The sequence below is a fragment of the Petromyzon marinus genome, chromosome 56 (assembly GCF_048934315.1).
Source record: "Petromyzon marinus isolate PM22_M1 ecotype Great Lakes invasive population chromosome 56, UKy_Petmar_22M1.pri1.0, whole genome shotgun sequence".
NCBI lineage: Eukaryota > Metazoa > Chordata > Hyperoartia > Petromyzontiformes > Petromyzontidae > Petromyzon > Petromyzon marinus.
In genome coordinates this window covers 5,673,602-5,695,173 of record NC_133722.1, presented here as the reverse complement: position 1 = coordinate 5,695,173, position 21,572 = coordinate 5,673,602, and the positions used below count along the sequence as shown (strand labels likewise).

Below are 21,572 nucleotides of genomic sequence, written 5' to 3'. Positions count from 1 at the left end.
CCCGACACGGCCAACTAGTAAGGAGTTGTCACGTAAACAGAACGTGGCCAATTCGTCACTAGCACAGCACTAGTGTGTAGTGTACAGTCCAGTGTATAGTGTAGTGTATAGTAGTGTAGTATACTAGTACAGCACTAGTGTGTAGTGTATAGTGTAGTGTATAGTAGTGTATAGTGTAGTGTATAGTAGTGTATAGTGTAGCATACTAGTCACTAGTACAGCACTAGTGTGTAGTGTACAGTCCAGTGTATAGTGTAGTGTATAGTAGTGTAGTATACTAGTACAGCACTAGTGTGTAGTGTATAGTGTAGTGTATAGTAGTGTATAGTGTAGTGTATAGTATAGTGTATAGTGTAGTGTATAGTGTAGTGTATAGTGTAGCATACTAGTCACTAGTACAGCACTAGTGTGTAGTGTACAGTCCAGTGTATAGTGTAGTGTATAGTAGTGTAGTATACTAGTACAGCACTAGTGTGTAGTGTATAGTGTAGTGTATAGTGTAGTGTATAGTGTAGTGTATAGTGTAGTGTATAGTGTAGTGTATAGTGTAGCATACTAGTACAGCACTAGTGTGTAGTGTATAGTGTAGTGTATAGTAGTGTATAGTGTAGCATACTAGTACAGCACCGCCGGTTGTGTGTTGGAGAGCCAAGCCACAACGTTTACAATCTGAGCACGGACGTCTCGCCGGCAATTACAACCAGCTTCATCAGGCAGACAGCAACCAGCTTTGTGTCGGGTGGCGGCGGGTGTAACGACGCATTTAAATATTTTACGCGATGCGACCCAAAACAAAAAAAAAGACCTGCATTATGGATGATATTTGGTCGCGAAAGCCTCCTACTGCCACGTGTTAAACCGAGGATTGAATTCGCAAGTAGAATTGGGCTAGCAGACCCGGGGGGGGGGGGGGGGGGGCAGGCACGAGGGGGGCTAGTGCACCACTATTGCTGGCGACGTGCGTGGCGACGTGCGTGGCGACGTGCGTGGCTGCGTGTGTCTCTCACTGAGTCTCCTCGAACGCCGTGACGCGCTCGCAACCCTCTGGAGGCTCGCGCATGAACGTGTAGCTGTGGTTGGGCTTGGGCGACGAGACGTACTTGGGCAGCGGCGAGCCGCCCCTCCCCTCTGGCCCCCCGCCGCCACCGCCCCTTCCTTCTGGTGGGGGGGGGGGGGGGGAGCGTCATTATCACGATCACAACAACGAACTCGTTAGCACCGTCACCATCACAATCAACACCATTGCTACCGTCAACAGAACAATCATATTAATCACCACAATTCGTCATCACCATCATTGCCGTCATTACCACTATCACCGCCACAAACCCCAGTTGGCATCACCATCGCACCATCGCCATTTCAAACATCGTGATCTCGTTAGCACCGTCACCATCTCAATCAACACGATTGCTACTGTCAACATCACAATCATCTTCATCATCACAATCGTCATCATCGCCGTCGCCACCATCACACACACACAATCATAAACATCATGATCATTTCCACGGTCACCATCGCAGTGATAACCACCACCATCGCCATCACCACTGTCACAATCATCGCCATTACCACAGTCACCATCACAATCATCACCATCCCCCATCCCCACTGTCATCATCGCCATCATGATGATCATCAGCACCGTCACCAGCAGCGCTCGCTACACTGCAGCTGCCCCATCACCTGTCACTGTAGACGCCACGACATCACGTGATGCACACAGTGCCACTCCAACCTCGGCTACCGTCCCGACATTTTCCCTACCTCGATGGCACTACCGCTGGCCCACCTCACACTCGCACGCACACTCGCACACGTACACTCACACCTCACCGCACTCTGCAGAACAGGATATGGATGGCGTGAGATCATACGGACCCCCCACGCAGAGAGGCATCCGAGTCAGGCGTCGAACCCAGGCCCCTCGTTTCGCTTGCGAGGACACAAGCGTTGCCGCTGCACTGCTACCGGAGGTCGCCGTGAGGTCAACACTCAGAAGGGCCACATGGATGGGTTTGCACGGACCCACTCCGCAGCCGATGAACGCACGCCACGCCCAGACAGAGATTCCCCGCCCCGTGTAGCCCGAGACAGACTGTTGGGGCTAAGTGTTGTTCGCGAGGGCCTTTGAACGTCGGCACGGCACTCGATGGGTTGGGATGGCCGGCACCACGGCCCCGGCCGTTTTTGTCTCCCCAGTGACGGTGTTTACTACACACCGCGCTTGGTACGCCGACCTAGGGGAAGCCTAAGGGAGGCCCAGGACCGGTTCAGATAATCACCGCCGGTGTTGGCCGCGAGCGTGGCTCGAACCTCGGGGTTGTCGTATTTGCAGCACAGCGTAGCGCTAACCGCTACGCGCTGCTGCTTAACACACCCATGACACAACAACACGCACAAAGCACGCACCTCTGTTCACATCATCGACTGTGGCGAGGGCCGTCAATGTCGATGACGCCGTCGATGACATCACAACGGAGGGGGGAGCACCGGGCGCCAGCAGCCGCTGCTGCTGCTGCTGCTTCACCGTGACCGGCGCAGGCAGCGCCGCGGCACCGTGGACGAGCGGAGGCGGAGGAGAGGGAGGGGAGCGCCCGGCGAGGTGGTTGCTGTGATGATGCTGCTGCTGCTGCTGCTGGTGGTGGTGGTGGTTGTGATGGTGGAGAGCGACAGCAGTCGCGGTGGGAGGGAGCGGGGGGAGCAGCGCGGGCGACGCGGGGAGCGAGCGGCAGCGTTCGCCGTCGAGGGCCGACGGCGTCTGCGTGTCCACGCTGCGCGTCGCCGCGTTGCTGCCGCCGCTGGTGCCGCCGCTGGTCCCGCCGCTGCCGCCGCTGCCGCCGCTGCCGCCGCTGCCGATGCCGGAGTTGGAGCTGCACGGTCGCGTCGGGAGAGGGGCCCGGCGTCCGTCCGGAGCGTCCTGCTGCCAACGCGCGGACGGGGGGGCGGGAGATGCGTGGGGACGCGGGCAGATAACGACGACCGTCAACGCCGTGGGCGCATGAAGGGAGGGCCGTCGCCCAAAACGTCGCCCCTCTTAGAATTACATTTCTCCACTCGAGGCCAGGTTGGCGAGATGTTATCTCCGCCGCCCGTTACGCAGGAGGTCGTGGGTTCGATCCCGACCCTGACACCTGCTGCTGCTGTAGATTTGGAGTCTGCGGTCTCTCTCTCCCTCTCTCTCTCTCCGTGGTCTCATGGACTTTTTTCCGGGTCCTCCGTTTTTCCCGCTCCACATTTAGAATCGACTCCGGACTATTTGGCCGCTACTATAAATGTCCACGTGACGACAAGCCACTTCGTCGGGCTCATCGCTTTGCGGCCAGGTCGCTTCTGAAAAAAAGAGCTGCGTAGCTCAGTGCGCCTCGACCTGGTAAAATCAAAATCGTGTTTGTTTTTCACGTTACACGGTTGGGTGGTGGGGGTACGGCCCGTGGGGGACACGAGCCGGTGGGCGTGGGAGCTCGACACGATTGGCGCTGGAGGGGCGAGAAGACGGTTCCCTGGCCACGCTGGGAGGGCTCGGCGTGAAACAACAACAACAACAACGCTGACAACAACAACAACAACAACGCTGACAACAACAACAACAACGCTGACAACAACAACAACAACAACAACGCTGACAACAACAACAACAACAACAACGCTGACAACAACAACAACAACAACGCTGACAACAACAACAACAACAACGCTGACAACAACAACAACAACAACAACAACGCTGACAACAACAACAACAACGCTGACAACAACAACAACAACAACGCTGACAACAACAACAACACTGACAACAACAACAACAACAACGCTGACAACAACAACAACGCTGACAACAACAACAACAACGCTGACAACAACAACAACAACGCTGACAACAACAACAACACTGACAACAACAACAACGCTGACAACAACAACAACGCTGACAACAACAACAACGCTGACAACAACAACAACAACAACGCTGACAACAACAACAACAACGCTGACAACAACAACAACAACGCTGACAACAACAACAACAACAAACCGTGACGATCCTCGTGGACGCGACGAAACTCATCTCTCCCGGCCTCCCGAGCCATTCCTCCCCCCCACCCCACCCCCACTTTGAAAAACGGAGACGCTCAAAGCAACGGCCGCTTGTTGTTCCGCATAGAACAGAGCGAGGGCAGTCAAACTGCATGCTCGCTGCAATTTTGCGTTTAGTTTGTTGTGGTCCCCTGCCCCCCCCCACCCCGCATCTCCAATTATGATTAGCAGGGTTGGCTACGTACGGTGCGAAAGAGGTTTAACGTACGTACGTAGCCGCCACGCTGCCGCCCACCATGCCCGGTGAGAGAGAGGCGACAAGAGCGAGAGAAGGGGAGAGAGAGAGAGAGAGGGGGAGAGAGAGAGGGTGGGGGTTGCAGCCCGCTCAGTTCGGGTCGGAGCGGGAGCGAACGTTTGATCACGTTTGTTATTTTTCCATTGTGTGCGTCAACGTGCTCTGTCAAATAACAGCCACAACAGAAACAGTGGGTTTGTCCCACCAACTGCCACCGATACAAATAATAATAATAATGTACTGTTATTTTGACGAGGATAATTTTGCATGCCAATTCGCTGACAGTTTCATCGTCATAATAAGAATGTGCGACTTGAATTGTGTTTGATGGTCAACGCAGTTTGTCAATGTTGAAGCGTAAATAAAAAAAGGAGAAAAAAAAGAGACAGAAGGGGGAGAGAGACAGAGAGAGGGGGAGAGAGAGGGGTAGAGAGAGAGAGGGTGGGGAGACAGAAGGGGGGGAGAGAGAGAGGGGGGGAAAGACAAGTGAAGAGAGAGGGGGAGAGAGAGGGGGGGTAGAGAGAGAGGGGGAGAGAGAGAGAGGGGGGTAGAGAGAGGGTGGGAGACAGAAGGGGGAGAGAGAGGGGAAAGACAAGTGAAGAGAGGGGGGTAGAGAGGGGGTAGAGAGAGAAGGGGGTAGAGAGGGGGTAGAGAGAGAGGGGGGTAAAGAGGGGGGTAGAGAGGGGGTAGAGAGAGAGGGGGAGTAAGAGAGGGGGGTAGAGAGGGGGAGAGAGAGAGGGGGAGAGAGAGAGGGGGGTAGAGAGGGGGGTAGAGAGAGAGGGGGAGAGAGAGAGGGGGAGAGAGAGAGAGGGGGGTAGAGAGGGGGTAGAGAGAGAGGGGGTAGAGAGAGAGGGGGGAGAGAGAGAAGGGGTAGAGAGAGAGAGGGGGAAAGGGGGGGGGGGGGGAGAGAGGGAGGGCCCCTAGCGGTGCGCCACTCACCCGCGGGGCATCGTGGCACCACACCTCCTGCACGAACACTCGCTCAATCTCCTGGTTCAGCGCCTCCACGCTGGCGCGCAGACGCGGCAGCACCCCCTTGCCCAGGGAGGGGGCCGAGGCCCCGCCGCCGCCGCCGCCGCCGCCGCCGCCGGGCGTGCTGGGAAACCCCGCCAGCGCGGTGGCCCCCGGCTTCGGCATCGCCACCTGCGGTGTGCGGACGCGGCATCGTCCGTGGGAGCTCAACGCCGCCGTTTCCTCCAGGTCTGGGACGCCGCGAACGTTGGGCTCGTCAAAACGCTCCGCCGCAAGTTGCGCACCCCGCCAGTTGTGAGGCACGGCAAATGCATCCCCACCCCCGGCCCAGCAGAGGTCAGGGCGAGAACGGTAAACGGCACGCAAAGACAAATGTGAAGATCCCCCGTGTAGCCTGTAACAGACTGTTGTGGGGCAAGTGCTGTTAGCGAGCAGCAACTTATGAAGGCCGGAACGGCAAAACACGTGGGCGTGGGTGGCCAGCACCACGCCCGGGCGCCTTCGTCTCCCCCAGTGACGATGTTTACAACACCGCACCAGGTCCTCATTTGAGGCCGAGTCGACCTAGCGGAGGCCCAGGACAGGTTCAGACAATCGTCACCGGTGTTGGCCACGAGCGGGAATCGAACCCGTGTCGCCAGGGGGTTTTGTAGCACAGCAGCGATGCTTAAAACAACTCCGCCACCGCTCCACACGACTACAACGGCCATTCGCCAGCACCAAGTGACGGTGACGTCACCACGGCGCTCGTGCCAGGCCAGGTGCACTTGTGAGGGCCACGTGAAGTGTCGAAAGCTCGCTGGCAGGAGGTCACGGGGCAGACCCAAGTGCCACGGGTCGACTGACTGAGATGACTGGCTGATGCACCACCTGTACCCCCTACTGTGCCAACCTGCTGTGCTTTAGCCACCCGGCGCTCCGCTCGTTGTTGTGAGTATCGCTCCTCTGCCCTCCGTTGTTGTTGGAGGGCGACTGCCTACAACTGCCCAGTAGCATCCTTCACGAGCCTCCTCCACAGAGGTTGATCTTGACACCGCTGGTACCAGTCATCGGCAAGTCCACTCAGCTCCACGTCCTCCTGTACCACATCACTCCATCTCTTCTCTAGCCCGTGCCGCGCCCGTTTAGCCCCCTCGATCCGGCCGAACAAAAGCTGTTTCGGCATGCGGTGGCTGGGCATGCGGGCTACGTGACCCAGCCATCGCAGCCTTGCCTGCCGGAGGAGCTCACCGATGGGACCTTGCCCAGATCTTTCAATGATTTGTGAGCTCCTCACACAATCCAGCCTGGTTAAACCCAGGATGGATCGTAGGCAGGCCAGCCTAAGCATTCACGCTCTCCGGCACGGCCATCGCGGGCCGTCTGGGGCGCTCCGGCCCTCCACCGGACGGACGCACCAGCGGCTGGGCACCGACGATTGGCGGCGGCGGTGGCGGCGCGGTGAGCCCGGCGAGCAGCGGAGAGACCGCCTCCCGCTCCAGGCCGCTCTGCTTGCTCCGCTGCAGCTGCTGTCGCAGCTTGGCGATCTGCGGGTGACAGAGCGAGGTGGGGGGGGGGGGAAGTGGGGGCGGGGGGAGACGTGGGGGGCAGCAGGGGGAGAGAAGTGGGGGGGGGGGCAGTCAGCACCGGTCTCCCACGCGCGTCACGAGTTCGCAGACACTTCCGCCAAGCGGGGCGGTGACGGCACCGCGCCGCTTGTGCCAGGCTAGGTGCGTGCACCTCGCGGCCACGTGAAGAGTCGACGGGCTCGCCGCTGACGGGAGGTCACGGGACAGACCCGGGTGCCGTGGGTTTGACCAAGGTGACGTTTTGCCGGCAATTACAACCAGCATCATCACGCGACGGGCAGAGTTTGTGGAGAACTCTTCCTGTTTCGGTCTTAAACATTTATACTTGACGCGATCTAACCCCAAAAACCTCCACGACGGATAATATTGGTTGCGAAAGCCCCTACCACGTGTCAAACTCTGGAATGTCACGGGACAGACCCAGGTGCTGTTTATTAACTGACCGAGATAACTGGCAAATGCACCGCCCGTGCTCCCCACTGTGCCGACTTATCCATGCGTGTACGACGATACTCAACGTCGTATCTGTATACACACACACACGTACACACGTACACACGCATGCCAATGCACAGAGACACCCCTACACACCCACACAAACGCAGACGTATACACTCACATACCACAAAGACTGTGATAAAGATCCCCCCCCGTACAGCCTAAACAGACTGTTGGGGGCGAGTGCTGCTAGCGAGCGCCTATGAAGGCCGGCACGGCACACGAGGGGGTGGGTGGCCAGCACCACGCCCGGTCACCTTTGTCTCCCTAGTGGCGATGTTTACTACACACCGCACCAGGTACTCATTTTTAGGCTGAGTCGCCCTCGGGGAGGCCCGGGACCGGTTCAGACAATCGTCACCGGTGTTGGCCGTGAGCGGGAATTGAACCCGGGTCGCCAGGTTCATAGCGCAGCGTAGCGCTAACCACTACACCACCGCTCTCACGTACACACCCACACACGTACCCAGCCAGCCAGAGTGAAAGGTTAGGACTCCCCAAAGGCTGAATTAGACCAGCGCAGGCTGATTCCATGTGAAACGGGAACTTCTCTGCAAGGTGAGCATGCATTGGCCTGTCTGCATGTACACCTGGCTACCTGTACGTCTACCTGTAAGCTTGTCGACCTGTACGCCTGCCGGTTTGTCCACTCTCCACCTGTCAGCCTGCGCTACGAACGTGCGTGGCTGTGCGTGGGGGGCATTGTGAACCGCAACAAAGTCATGATGACACAAACCCCAGCAACCACATTCGGCACCTTCATGCACCACTCACCCCATACACAAAGTTCAAAGATCCCCGGTATAGCCTTAACAGACTGTTTGGGGCAAGTGCTGTTAGCGAGCAGGACCTATGAAGGCCGGCACGGGGGTGGGGTGGCCAGCAACACGCCCGACCGCCTTTGTCTCCCGAGTGGCGATGTTTACACAGTCGACCTAAGTCAGGCCTAGGACCGGTTCAGATAATCGTCACTGGTGTTGGCCGTGAGCGGGAATCGAACCCGGGTCGCCAGGTTCGTAGCGCAGCGTAGACCGCTACACCACCGCTCCCCACTCACCCCATACGCACACCATACTACCCACGTATATACACATGCCACTAACCATCGGGAAAAACCACGATGCTCACCGTCTAGACGCAACTCACCATGCACAACGACTACATTCAGCATCCACACGCACCACACTCCCCACCCTACACTCACCACCTACGGCAAAGATCCACCTCTGCTTTATATGAGCGAGTGCGTAGGTCGTCGTGTTGTAGGTGAGCGAGTGGGTAAGAAGGTGTGTTGTAGGCGAGTGGGTAGGAAGGCGCGTATGTAGGTGAGCGAGTGGGTAGGAAGGTGAGTATGTAGGTGAGGGAGTGGGTAGGTGTGTTGTAGGCGAGTGGGTAGGAAGGTGCGTATGTAGGTGAGCGAGTGGGTAGGTAGGTGTGTTTTAGGCGAGTGGGTAGGAAGGTGCGTATGTAGGTGAGCGAGTGGGTAGGAAGGTGCGTATGTAGGTGAGCGAGTGGGTAGGTGTGTTGTAAGCGAGTGGGTAGGAAGGTGCGTATGTAGGTGAGCGAGTGAGTAGGAAGGTGTGTTGTAGGCGAGTGGGTAGGAAGGTGTGTATGTAGGTGAGCGAGTGGGTAGGTAGGTGTGCACGTAGGCGAGTGGGTAGGGTCGGTTGGAAGCTGGGTAGGTTGTTACTGTAAGCAGGCTGGTGGGTACGTGAGTTGGTGACTCGGTAGGCAGGTGAATGCGTATGTGGGCAAGTTGGTATGTGGGCTGGTGTGAAGGTAGGTAGGTGGGTAGTTAGCTTTGATAGGTGTGTAGCCGGCACAAACGCAAGTACTGGGTGAGAAGACAGCTCAAGGGTTATATATGTGTGTGTGGGCAGGTAGCAATGTGGGCAGGTAAGTACATAGGTGTTATGTATGTATTACTTCTTTCGCACCGTACTTAGCGAGCCGTGCTAAATCGGAGGTGCGGGGGAAGGACAAACTAAAGCGCAAAGACAGTTCTAAAGAAATGAGCTTTCAATCTAGACCAGGGGTGGGGAACCTTTTTTCTGCCAAGGGCCAATTTGGATATGTATAACATCATTCGCGGGCCATACAAAATTAGCAACTTAAAAATGTGCCTGTTATTGAATTTCGAGTCCCGCCTGCGGTTGCCTTGGCAGGGCCAGAGACCAAAATTATTTCACGGTGCCTTACACGGACGTTCCCCACCCCTGATCTAGACGATGATTTAATAGTGCATAGCTCCAGTGGCTTCATAATAATCGGAAGGAAGAGCGTTCCAGACGGCTGCAGAATCGCATGTGACAGCTAGGTGTGTGTATACAGGTGAGTAGGTAGGTGGACAGGTGAGTAGGTAGGTGGGCAGGTGAGTAGGTAGGTGGGCAGGTGAGTAGGTAGGTGGGCAGGTGAGTGGGTAGGTGGGCAGGTGAGTGGGTAGGTGGGCAGGTGAGTAGGTAGGTGAGTAGGTAGGTGGGCAGGTGAGTAGGTAGGTGGGCAGGTGAGTAGGTAGGTGGGCAGGTGAGTAGGTAGGTGGGCAGGTGAGTAGGTAGGTGGGCAGGTGAGTGGGTAGGTGGGCAGGTGAGTAGGTAGGTGGGCAGGTGAGTAGGTAGGTGGGCAGGTGAGTAGGTAGGTGGGCAGGTGAGTAGGTAGGTGGGCAGGTGAGTAGGTAGGTGGGCAGGTGAGTAGGTAGGTGGACAGGTGAGTAGGTAGGTGGGCAGGTGAGTAGGTAGGTGGGCAGGTGAGTAGGTAGGTGGACAGGTGAGTAGGTAGGTGGGCAGGTGAGTTGGTAGGTGGGCTGGTGAGTAGGTAGGTGGGCAGGTGAGTTGGTAGGTGGGCAGGTGAGAAGGTAGGTGGACAGGTGAGTAGGTAGGTGGACAGGTGAGTAGGTAGGCGGGCAGGTGAGTAGGTAGGTGGGCAGGTGAGTAGGTAGGTGGGCAGGTGAGTAGGTAGGTGGACAGGTGAGTAGGTAGGTGGGCAGGTGAGTAGGTAGGTGGACAGGTGAGTAGGTAGGTGGGCAGGTGAGTAGGTAGGTGGACAGGTGAGTAGGTAGGCGGGCAGGTGAGTAGGTAGGTGGGCAGGTGAGTAGGTAGGTGGACAGGTGAGTAGGTAGGTGGGCAGGTGAGTAGGTAGGTGGGCAGGTGAGTAGGTAGGTGGGCTGGTGAGTAGCTAGGTGGGCAGGCGAGTAGGTAGGTGGGCAGGTGAGTAGGTAGGCGGGCTGGTGAGTAGGTAGGTGGGCAGGTGAGTAGGTAGGTGGACAGGTGAGTAGGTAGGTGGGCAGGTGAGTAGGTAGGTGGGCAGGTGAGTAGGTAGGTGGGCAGGTGAGTAGGTAGGTAGGTGGGCAGGTGAGTAGGTAGGTGCGTGCCCACACCCCTGCCCGCCCGCCCGGCCTCACCTCCTTGCGCTGCTCATTGCTCTCCCACAGGGGAGCTTTGCGGTGTGGGTCCCAGCTCTCGTCCGCCCAGGCCCTCGGGGTCTGCACGCGGACGCAGGCAGACGCACGGCGTGGGGGCGGGCGGGGGGAGGGGTTACGCCACCGCCACCACTTTCTGACCCCACCACGCCCTCCTCCCCCCCCCACCCCACCGTTAACTGGCCATCTGCGAAAACGAGCTTGGAGAGCTCACGAGGATTTCTCCAGGATAAATAAATAACGAGTTTCGTTTATTCCGATTCTGTGTGTGTGTGTATGTGTGTGGGGGTAGACAGCGCGGGGCTGCGGCCACTTCCACGCGACCTGCAGAAGCGAGCGGTAGCACCGGAACAAAAGAGAGCGAGAGAGAGACTCGCGGGAGCCAGCGATTTCAAGACGCTCATCGGCCGCCGCCCTCCGTCACGCTATCGATGCACGTGGCGTTGCACGCACGGCGCGGCCGCTCCGGCGGATGGAGTCGGTCGCGTGTAGGCTCCAGGTCCGAACGATTCATCGATTTCAAAACGAAAAAAAAAAATCGCAATTTGAAACAATGCGATTAGCAGCAAATCGCAAAGGCTGCGATTTTTTTCGCGATTCGAAGAGTCCTATTATTGTCTTATTGGAATTGTTATTTTTTTTTAATTATTATAACTTTCTTTATTTAACTTAACAATTGTTCTATGGTTGATTTTTTTATTGAAATAGAACACATTTTAATAAATCCATGTTGGAAGCAATTCATGTCTTTTAAGTTCTCATCCTTGCATTAGAATATATTGAGCAGTTCAATTACACAGGGAATATTTTAACTGAAGCTTCAATTTTTTTTTAAAAAGTCAATCGCAAATGAAATCGCAACATCTGTCAGAAAAATCGCAATTAGACATTTCCCCCCAAATCGTTCAGCCCGAGTCGTCTCACGACACGGGTGACGAGGAACACAGAGAGAGAGAGAGAGAGATACGAGAGCGAGATGAGATGGAGACAGAGACAGGAGTCCGGGGTCTGCTGCCAAATGTGCAGCCGGTCGGTGCGGGAAGCTGCTCGCCCCACGGCGCTTGTTGATGCACGACCTTGTGAGACGTAGCGTTGGTGGTGGGGGGGGGGGGAGAAGGGCGAAGTGCAATTTAACCTCGGGTCGCCCGAGGTTAAATTTCTAAATTTCAGCCCGTCAAGCCTCGCGACCCCGGCGGGGAAGTACGACCACAAACGATCCGGACGCTCTCCCGACGTCAGGAACCAACCGCAAGCCCCCCCCCCCCCCCCCCTGTGCACAGGAGGCACTCATCACAGGGGGGGGGGGGGCTTGCTTTCGGCCACCAATCTCACACACAGCGCGCGTTCCCCAAGATGGCAAATCGTACAAAGGCCGACGTTCCGGGCGGCGAGCCTTATTTGCATGTCGCGTCAACGGCAGGTGGTGCACGTGCGCGCGTTACGTAACGCCGGACATTTAGCGTGGCGTTTCATGCGTGTCACATTTATTTATTTTATTAATCGGAGGCACTCATCACAGCGCCTCCAGTGGCTGCCGAGGTCACGTGACCTCCACGCCCTACACGATTCACGGGGCATTAAAACCGCGACCCGACCACTCACGCGGTGGGGTAAAGCGTGGGTATGGTCCACACCCACCCCCCTCTCTCTCTCGAGAGAGACGCCCTCCCTCCTTCCCCGGGCGTGTTGAGACTTGCCGACCACCGCACCACTCCAGGGATGGAGGGAAGCAGCTCTCTACCCCAGCGGTTCTCTCAACCCCTCCAACGCCACCACCACCACTCCCTCCTCCACCACCATCACCACCCCCACCCCTCCTCCACCACCACCCCCACCCCATCTCCTCCACCACAACCCCCACCACCTCTCCTCCACCACCCCCACCACCACCCCTCCTCCACCACCACCCCCACCCCTCCTCCACCACCACCCCTACCCCTCCTCCACCACCACCACCAACCCCGTTGCCTGACCCCAACATGGTTCTGAGAAAGAAATTGACGGATAATAATGAACGTGGACATTTTCAAGCCAATTGTCCATTGTGAGGTATCCCCCTACCCGCCTGCTAGCAAACTGCAAGCCAATTTAAAAGCAAAACAAAATAAAGTCAACGGACGCTCTGCGCACGTGACGTAATTTTCTCGCACTTGCCGGCAACTCTTGGTCAGCCACCACAATGCTAACGACGAGCGAGTTTAGAAAATGTCTCATATAGCGTGCAAAGTTATCAAATAGATTTAAATTGTATCGTAGTTATTTTATGTGTAACAACGTAGCGCAGGCTTTCGCGACCAATATTATTCGTAGTCAAGGTTTTTGGGTGAGATCACGAGAGTGTAAATGTTGTGTCGTAACCCTCCACCACCCGACACGGCCAATCAGCAAGGCAAATCGGCCGATGATGCTGGATGTAATTACCAGCGAAACATCACGATACCCAAATTATAAAGTTTGTGGATTTACTCTCCAACACACCGGTGGGCTTTAGTACACTACACACTACATTACACTATACTAGTAACTACTGGGCGTTTTGTTTACATGACAAATCCCTTACTAATTGGCTGTGTCGGGTGGTGGAGGGGTTACGACACATTTATACTTCCGCGATCCAACCCAAAAACCTTTATTGTGAATAGTTATTTTGTATTGGCGCATTCATACAGTACGTGAATCTTCACAAACGACTCACACGCACACGATCTAGAATTTCACAACATTTATAAATCACCTCGCATACCCACCCCCCCGGGACATTGCAGGCAGCACGCAGCGCGAGCAGACGAGTGTGGGGCTGTGCCTTGATCCTTATTTTTAGAGACATCTCTCTCGAGAGAGAGAGAGCGGAGGCCGAGACCAGGATTGTTAAGCACCTACGTCTCTGGTGACACGGCCATTGTGAACCCCGCCCCTCCGCCCCCCCCGGTGCTCGTTAGCACCGCGGCGAAACCGGCGGGGCCCGCCGCCGGCACCGTTGCCGGAGCGACCGAGACCGACGAGCCGCCGATTGAACGGCGCGACGGTGGGCCGGCACTCCGCCACCGGACGAGCAGAGCGACGGCAAAGCCGCCGTGACAACGTGACCCCGTGACCCCGTGACCACCCCCCCACGCCGGCTAATTACTCTCCCCCCCTCTCTCTCGCTCCGCACAATCATCTTCACATTTCAGCGACGTTAAAAACCGAAGCGGGCGAGTTTCCGATTGCAAATTTTATGGAGTTTTACGGATGATTTCAGATCAATATATTTTTTTTGGGGGGAGGGGGGGGTGGGTGGGGGGGAATTTTCAGAGCGTTTCCACGGCGTGTCGGTGTGACGTGGACGGCCGTCACGACGACGATGACGATGACCGTGACGATGGCGACGATGAAGGACGACCGATGGCGCCAGGTGCCCACCCGGCGCGCGTGCGACGTCAATCCGAAACAATCGTCTCACTTAGTAGCTCCGCTCCAGCGGTCACCGACTTCCGACTCGGTGGTAGAGTTCCATTGTCGGATATATAAACCATTTATTTCAATTTCATACCACAGTAAGACCTTGGATTGCGGGTCACTTGGTCTGCGAGTGTTTTGCAAGACGAGCAAACATTCGTAAATAAATATTAATTTGATAAACGAGCGAGGGTCTTCTTGCAATACGAGTAGTGCACGTAGACGCTTTGTACTGCCGAGCGTCACGTGATCACAACTGATACACGAGCGCTTTGATATACGAGCGCTTTGGATTACAAACACGTTTCCGGAACGAATTATGCTCGCAATCCAAGGTTTCTGCATTTGCTTAATTTCACCAGGTAAGCGACCTGGCCATCACAAACGACGGCTCAATGAAGCGGCTTGTCGTCCCGTGGACATTTATAGCAGCAGCCAAATACTCTGAAACGCGTGACGCCGATTTTAAAATGTGGAGGGAAAAACCGCAGGACCCGGGAGAAAAATCCACGCGACAACGGGGAGAGAGAGGGAGAGCGACACACGCATACTCCAAATATACAGCTGGCATCAGGATCGGGGTCGAACTCATGACCTCCTGCATACCAGTCAAGGAAGTTAACATCACCACCGTCGCGCCCCTAGCAAGTCGAACGTATAAATAAGACGCAGGAGATATGCAGAGAGATCCGATCTCTAAACATCTACAGGAAAATACAGCAAAACCAAACACACAGATCCCCCGTGTAGCCCGTAACAGACTGTTGGGGCAAGTGCTGTTAGCGAGCAGCACCTATGAAGGCCGGCACGGCACACGAGGGGGTGGGTGTGGCCAGCACCACGCCCGACCGCCTTTGTCTCCCCAGGGGCGATGTTTACATACTGCACCAGAGAGTCATTTGAGGCCGAGTAGACCTAGGAGAGTCCCAGGACAGCTACCGATAATCGTCACCGGTGTTGGAAGTGAGCGGGAACCGAACTCGGGTCGCGGGTCCTTAACGCAGCGCGCTAACCGGTACGCCACCGCTATACCACACACACACATGGACAGGCGTGCCACACACACACACGGACAGGCGTGCCACACACACACACACACGGACAGGCGTGCCACACACACACACACACATGGACAGGCGTGCCACACACACACACACACGGACAGGCGTGCCACACACACACACACACGGACAGGCGTGCCACACACACACACACACGGACAGGCGTGCCACACACACACACACGGACAGGCGTGCCACACACACACACACACGGACAGGCGTGCCACACACACACACACGGACAGGCGTGCCACACACACACACACGGACAGGCGTGCCACACACACACACACGGACAGGCGTGCCACACACACACACACGGACAGGCGTGCCACACACACACACACGGGACAGGCGTGCCACACACACACACGGGACAGGCGTGCCACACACACACACACACACGGACAGGCGTGCCACACACACACACACACGGACAGGCGTGCCACACACACACACACACGGACAGGCGTGCCACACACACACACACACGGGACAGGCGTGCCACACACACACACACGGACAGGCGTGCCACACACACACACACATGGACAGGCGTGCCACACACACACACACGGACAGGCGTGCCACACACACACACACACACGGACAGGCGTGCCACACACACACACACGGGACAGGCGTGCCACACACACACACACGGGACAGGCGTGCCACACACACACACACGGACAGGCGTGCCACACACACACACACGGACAGGCGTGCCACACACACACACACGCACACGGACAGGCGTGCCACACACACACACACGCACACGGACAGGCGTGCCACACACACACACGGACAGGCGTGCCACACACACACACACGGACAGGCGTGCCACACACACACACACGGACAGGCGTGCCACACACACACACACGGACAGGCGTGCCACACACACACACATGGACAGGCGTGCCACACACACACACGGACAGGCGTGCCACACACACACACACACGGACAGGCGTGCCACACACACACGGACAGGCGTGCCACACACACACACACACGGACAGGCGTGCCACACACACACACACACGGACAGGCGTGCCACACACACACACACGGACAGGCGTGCCACACACACACACACACACGGACAGGCGTGCCACACACACACACACGGACAGGCGTGCCACACACACACACACACGGACAGGCGTGCCACACACACACACACACGGACAGGCGTGCCACACACACACACACACGGACAGGCGTGCCACACACACACACACACGGACAGGCGTGCCACACACACACACACGGACAGGCGTGCCACACACACACACACACGGACAGGCGTGCCACACACACACACACACGGACAGGCGTGCCACACACACACACACACGGACAGGCGTGCCACACACACACACACACACGGACAGGCGTGCCACACACACACACACACGGACAGGCGTGCCACACACATACACACACGGACAGGCGTGCCACACACACACACACGGACAGGCGTGCCACACACACGGACAGGCGTACCACACACACACGGACAGGCGTACCACACACACACGGACAGGCGTACCACACACACACACACACACGGACAGGCGTGCCACACACACACACGGACAGGCGTGCCACACACACACACACGGACAGGCGTGCCACACACACACACACACACGGACAGGCGTGCCACACACACGCTGCACTGGGTGCGGTGAGGGTGGTTAATCTATCAGGGCGGCAATGTGACGGTTGGACACGTGGCGATGCCTTCTTCTGCTCGTTCTTATGCAATGCCCCCCCCCAGCCCCTACCTCCCCCCAGCCCCTACCCCCGCCCCCCGATCGGGATCCGAACTCGTGGCTCTTTGGCTTTCGAGCCGGACGCCCACGCAAGCGGCAAGCAAGTCGCCAGAGTCACGCACCTTTCACATCATCTCGACCCAACTCTCATTTCTTGAACTGCTTCGTGCGCGTCAAGTTGGTTGTCCTTCCCCCCCCCCGCCCCCCGCCCCCTCCGCACGGCCCGCCCGCACCTCCGATCAGCGCGGTAGCGGCAGTTGCGTTTACACCACGACACAACACCCCCCGTGCCTCCCAGCTGCCGGATTTTTGGAGAGAATTAAGCGGCCGTGCTCAAAGGGCGCTTTGTCTTTCCACAGCGAGCAACGCCCTGTAAGGGGGGGCTGGTGGTGGTGGAGTGGGGGGGGGGGGGTGGAGGGTCAAGTGCTTACGTAATAATCCCACACGCAGACACGGACCGCGGAGGGAGGGGAAACGCCGCGGCGAGAGGCACGAGGCCACGCCAAGTCGTTCTGTGCCTCCGTCTTGGGGCACACCGCGGTGGCTAGGAGATGTCATCTCCCTCGCCTGGTATGCAGGAGGTCGTGGGTTCGATCCCGACCCTGACGCCTGCTGCTGCATATTTGGAGTTTGCGGTGTCTCTCATCATCATCACGGTGGCTAGGAGATGTCATCTCCCTCGCCTGGTATGCAGGAGGTCGTGGGTTCGATCCCGACCCTGACGCCTGCTGCTGCATATTTGGAGTTTGCGGTGTCTCTCATCATCATCACGGTGGCTAGGAGATGTCATCTCCCTCGCCTGGTATGCAGGAGGTCGTGGGTTCGATCCCGACCCTGACGCCTGCTGCTGCATATTTGGAGTTTGCGGTGTCTCTCATCATCATCACGGTTCGCTAGGAGATGTTAACTACCTCGCCTGGTATGCAGGAGGTCATGGGTTTGATCCCGACCCTGACGCCTGCTGCTGTATATTTGGAGTTTGTGTGCCTCTCTCTCTCTCTCCCAGTGGTCGCGTGGATTTTACTCTGGGTCCTCCGGTTTTTCCCCTCTAGATTTAGAATCGACGTCACGCTTTTTTTAAAATAGTATTTGGCTGCAGTCAACTTCCACACGATTACGACGATAAACCACTTCGTTGAGCTTTCATTTGTGACGGCCAGGTCACTTCTGAAAAATTGCCATACAGCTCAGTTGGGCCTTACCTGGTAAAATGAAAAAAAATTGTAACTAGTTTTCGCTTATTGAGGTGAAATGTGGGAAGCAGTTTCCTCCTGGGGGGCCCAGGGATGGAGGTCCCTCAATCCCCCTCCCCCCCCCATTCTGGACGGCCGTGTGGGAAAGCAGCAGCAGGACTGCGGTGGAAAGCACAAACAACCTCGCCCCGATCATCACCCAGCGAGCTAACCACTGCGCCACCGCCCGCGCACAGCAAGGAGAGATAGCGAGAGAGAGCGTGGCACAGACAGAGGGAGATAGCGAGAGAGAGCGTGGCACGGGGACAGAGAGAGATAGCGAGAGAGAAAGAGAGCGTGGCACAGAGACAGAGGGAGATAGCGAGAGAGAGAGAGTGTGGCACAGACACAGAGGGAGATAGCGAGAGAGAGAGAGCGTGGCAGAGGGAGATAGCGAGAGAGAGAGAGCGTGGTACAGAGACAGAGGGAGATAGCGAGAGAGAGAGAGAGAGCGTGGCACAGACAGAGGGAGAGAGCGTGGCACAGAAACAGAAAAACGGAGGCGGCAGGGAATTTCTGCTGCGCTTTGTGTTCGTCGCGCTCCATCACCGAGGGGGTCACTTCCGCGCGCCGTTGTGCCCCCGCGGATCCAAGACGGGGGGGGGGCGGCACTCTTGAGGGGCCCCCTCTCCGCAAATTCATCCCGCAAAAAAAAAGTTTGATAACTCCATCTGCCCCGCTCGCTCCTTTGCAGTCACAGCTGTGAGAGAGGGACTTTGACTCATCTCACTTGCACTCCAAGTCACCCCCCCCCGCCCCCCAAGCCATCCCTTCGCACGCAGCCTTCACCCCCCCCCCCCCGTCCTGTCCTCCCCTTGCGTGCCCCCTGCGGAAACCTTTATAGCAGGCAAATGACTTTGAACGCGTTGACGTTGACACTAAATATGGGAGGGGAAAATAACCGGAGGACACCGCAGAAAAATCTTCGCAACCACGGGGAGAGAGTGAACACGCGGAAGCCAAATATACAGCAGCAGGCGTCGTCAGGGTCGGGATCGAACCCACGACCTCCTGTGTACCAGGCGAGGTAGTTAACATCTCCTAGCCACCGTGATGATGATGAGAGAGAGACACACACACACACTCTACATATACAGCAGGGGTCAGGGTCGGGATCGAACCCACGACCTCCTGTATACCAGGCGAGGTAGTTAACATCTCCTAGCCACCGTGATGATGATGAGAGAGAGACACACAAACTCCAAATATACAGCAGGGGTCAGGATCGGGATCGAACCCACGACCTCCTGTATACCAGGCGAGGTAGTTAACATCTCCTAGCCACCGTGATGATGATGAGAGAGAGACACACACACACTCTACATATACAGCAGGGGTCAGGGTTGGGATCGAACCCACGACCTCCTGTACACCAGGCGAGGTAGTTAACATCTCCTAGCCACCGTGATGATGATGAGAGAGAGACACACACACACTCTACATATACAGCAGGGGTCAGGGTCGGGATCGAACCCACGACCTCCTGTACACCAGGCGAGGTAGTCAACATCTCATAGCCACAGTGATGATGATGAGAGAGAGACACACACACACTCTACATATACAGCAGGGGTCAGGGTTGGGATCGAACCCACGACCTCCTGTACACCAGGCGAGGTAGTTAACATCTCCTAGCCACCGTGATGATGATGATGATGAGAGAGACACACACACTCTACATATACAGCAGGGGTCAGGGTCGGGATCGAACCCACGACCTCCTGTACACCAGGCGAGGTAGTCAACATCTCCTAGCCACAACGGCACCCCCCCCACTGACCGCGTCCCCGCCCCCACCTCTCTCCCCCGCCTCCCCAAACAGCAACAGAAATTCACGTGGACAAGGTAAAGAGCCCTCGAGACGCGACGGTCTCACTGGCGCAAGATAAGGGAGGAGGAGAAATCGTTTAAGAGTCTGAAATGTGTTCGAAATTGTGCATCTGACCCACCGCTGCACCGCTGCTGGTTCCACCGCTGCGCCACAACGTGACCGCAGCTCTGAGAGGGACCACCCCACCCCCACCCGCCCGACTGCCGCCATTGCAAACCCCGCCCACTTGCACATAGCCACGCCCACTGTACAACTAGCCCCGCCCACTGTCCCGGCAGCCCCCGGGCCCACTGCCAGCATCACGGAGGGTCAGAGCTTTTTGAAACCAGCGGCACTCCCCCGCGCCCGCGGCGTCCCGGGAGGAGACCAGCGCCGCTGCGCCGCCCTCACCTGGGTGGCCTTGTCCCGCACGGCCGGAGCGGCGGAGTGAGGAGGGTGGTGGTGGTGGTGGTGGTCGCGCGGCCACTGGCCCGTCAGGTAAGCCCCCGCGATGGCGTCCAGCGGCGCCGGGCAGCCGCCCCCGCCGCCAGCCCCGGCCCGGCGGGCGGGGCCCCCCACGGAGGGGGAGGAGCTCGTGCGCGCCACGCGCTGGCGCTCTCCTCCTGCTGCTGCTGCTGCTGCTGCTGTCGGGGTGCGCGGAGATACGGCAACAGCGGGGGAACGCGTTATGGAAATACTCGGCGAGAGCACGGTTTGTGCGGGGGCGGGCACGTGGGCAGGGTGGTGCGGGGAGAGGCACGTGGGCAGGGTGGTGCGGGGGGAGGCACGTGGGCAGGGTGGTGCGGGGAGAGGCACGTGGGCAGGGTGGTGCGGGGGGAGGCACGTGGGCACGGTGTTGCGGGGGGAGGCACGTGGGCAGGGTGTTGCGGGGAGAGGCACGTGGGAAGGGTGTTGCAGGGAGAGGCACGTGGGCAGGGTGGTGCGGGGGGAGGCACGTGGGCAGGGTGTTGTGGAGGGGAGACGCGCCAACACGACAGGTTAACCTCTGTCGGCATTCTTTCGCGCGCACTTCAGGTCGGACACAACAATCAAACGAATTCTCCCTGGCACGCAAACCAAGCCCCACGTGTGGACCAGTCCCTGTTTAGAAACCCAGTCACAGGCCGGCTTAGAGACCCAGTCAGAGATCGGTCTGTATGTACACTGTGTAAACACCCAGTCACAGACCGGCCTAGAGACCCAGTCAGAGATCGGTCTGTGTGTACACTGTGTAAACACCCAGTCACAGGCCGGCTTAGAGACCCAGTCAGAGATCGGTCTGTGTGTACACTGTGTAAACACCCAGTCACAGACCGGCCTAGAGACCCAGTCAGAGATCGGTCTGTGTGTACACTGTGTAAACACCCAGTCACGGACCGGCCTAGAGAGCCAGTCAGAGATCGGTCTGTGTGTACACTGTGTAAACACCCAGTCACAGACCGGCCTAGAGACCCA

General features: G+C 57.5%; 1 protein-coding gene across 7 annotated transcripts in view; it reads right to left on the bottom strand.

Moving 5' to 3' along the window:
- The window catches only part of LOC116954678 (uncharacterized), a 51,616-nt gene that overhangs the window by 8,606 nt on the left and 21,438 nt on the right, over positions 1 to 21,572 (bottom strand). For 2 of the 7 annotated variants that reach the window (XR_012929684.1, XM_076052503.1), the window contains exons 2-7: positions 20,529 to 20,761; positions 10,772 to 10,852; positions 6,706 to 6,834; positions 5,276 to 5,479; positions 2,416 to 2,926; positions 1,008 to 1,158 (exon numbers count right to left, since the gene is read on the bottom strand). Coding sequence is in view for 6 of the 7 variants with exons in the window: in XM_076052503.1 (XP_075908618.1) it covers positions 1,008 to 1,158; positions 2,416 to 2,926; positions 5,276 to 5,479; positions 6,706 to 6,834; positions 10,772 to 10,852; positions 20,529 to 20,761 (1,309 nt within the window). In the remaining variant the exon portion in view is untranslated. The remainder of the gene's footprint in view (positions 1 to 1,007; positions 1,159 to 2,415; positions 2,927 to 5,275; positions 5,480 to 6,705; positions 6,835 to 10,771; positions 10,853 to 20,528; positions 20,762 to 21,572) is intronic. The other 5 variants (XM_076052505.1, XM_076052506.1, XM_076052504.1 and 2 more) reach the window with 5 other exon arrangements.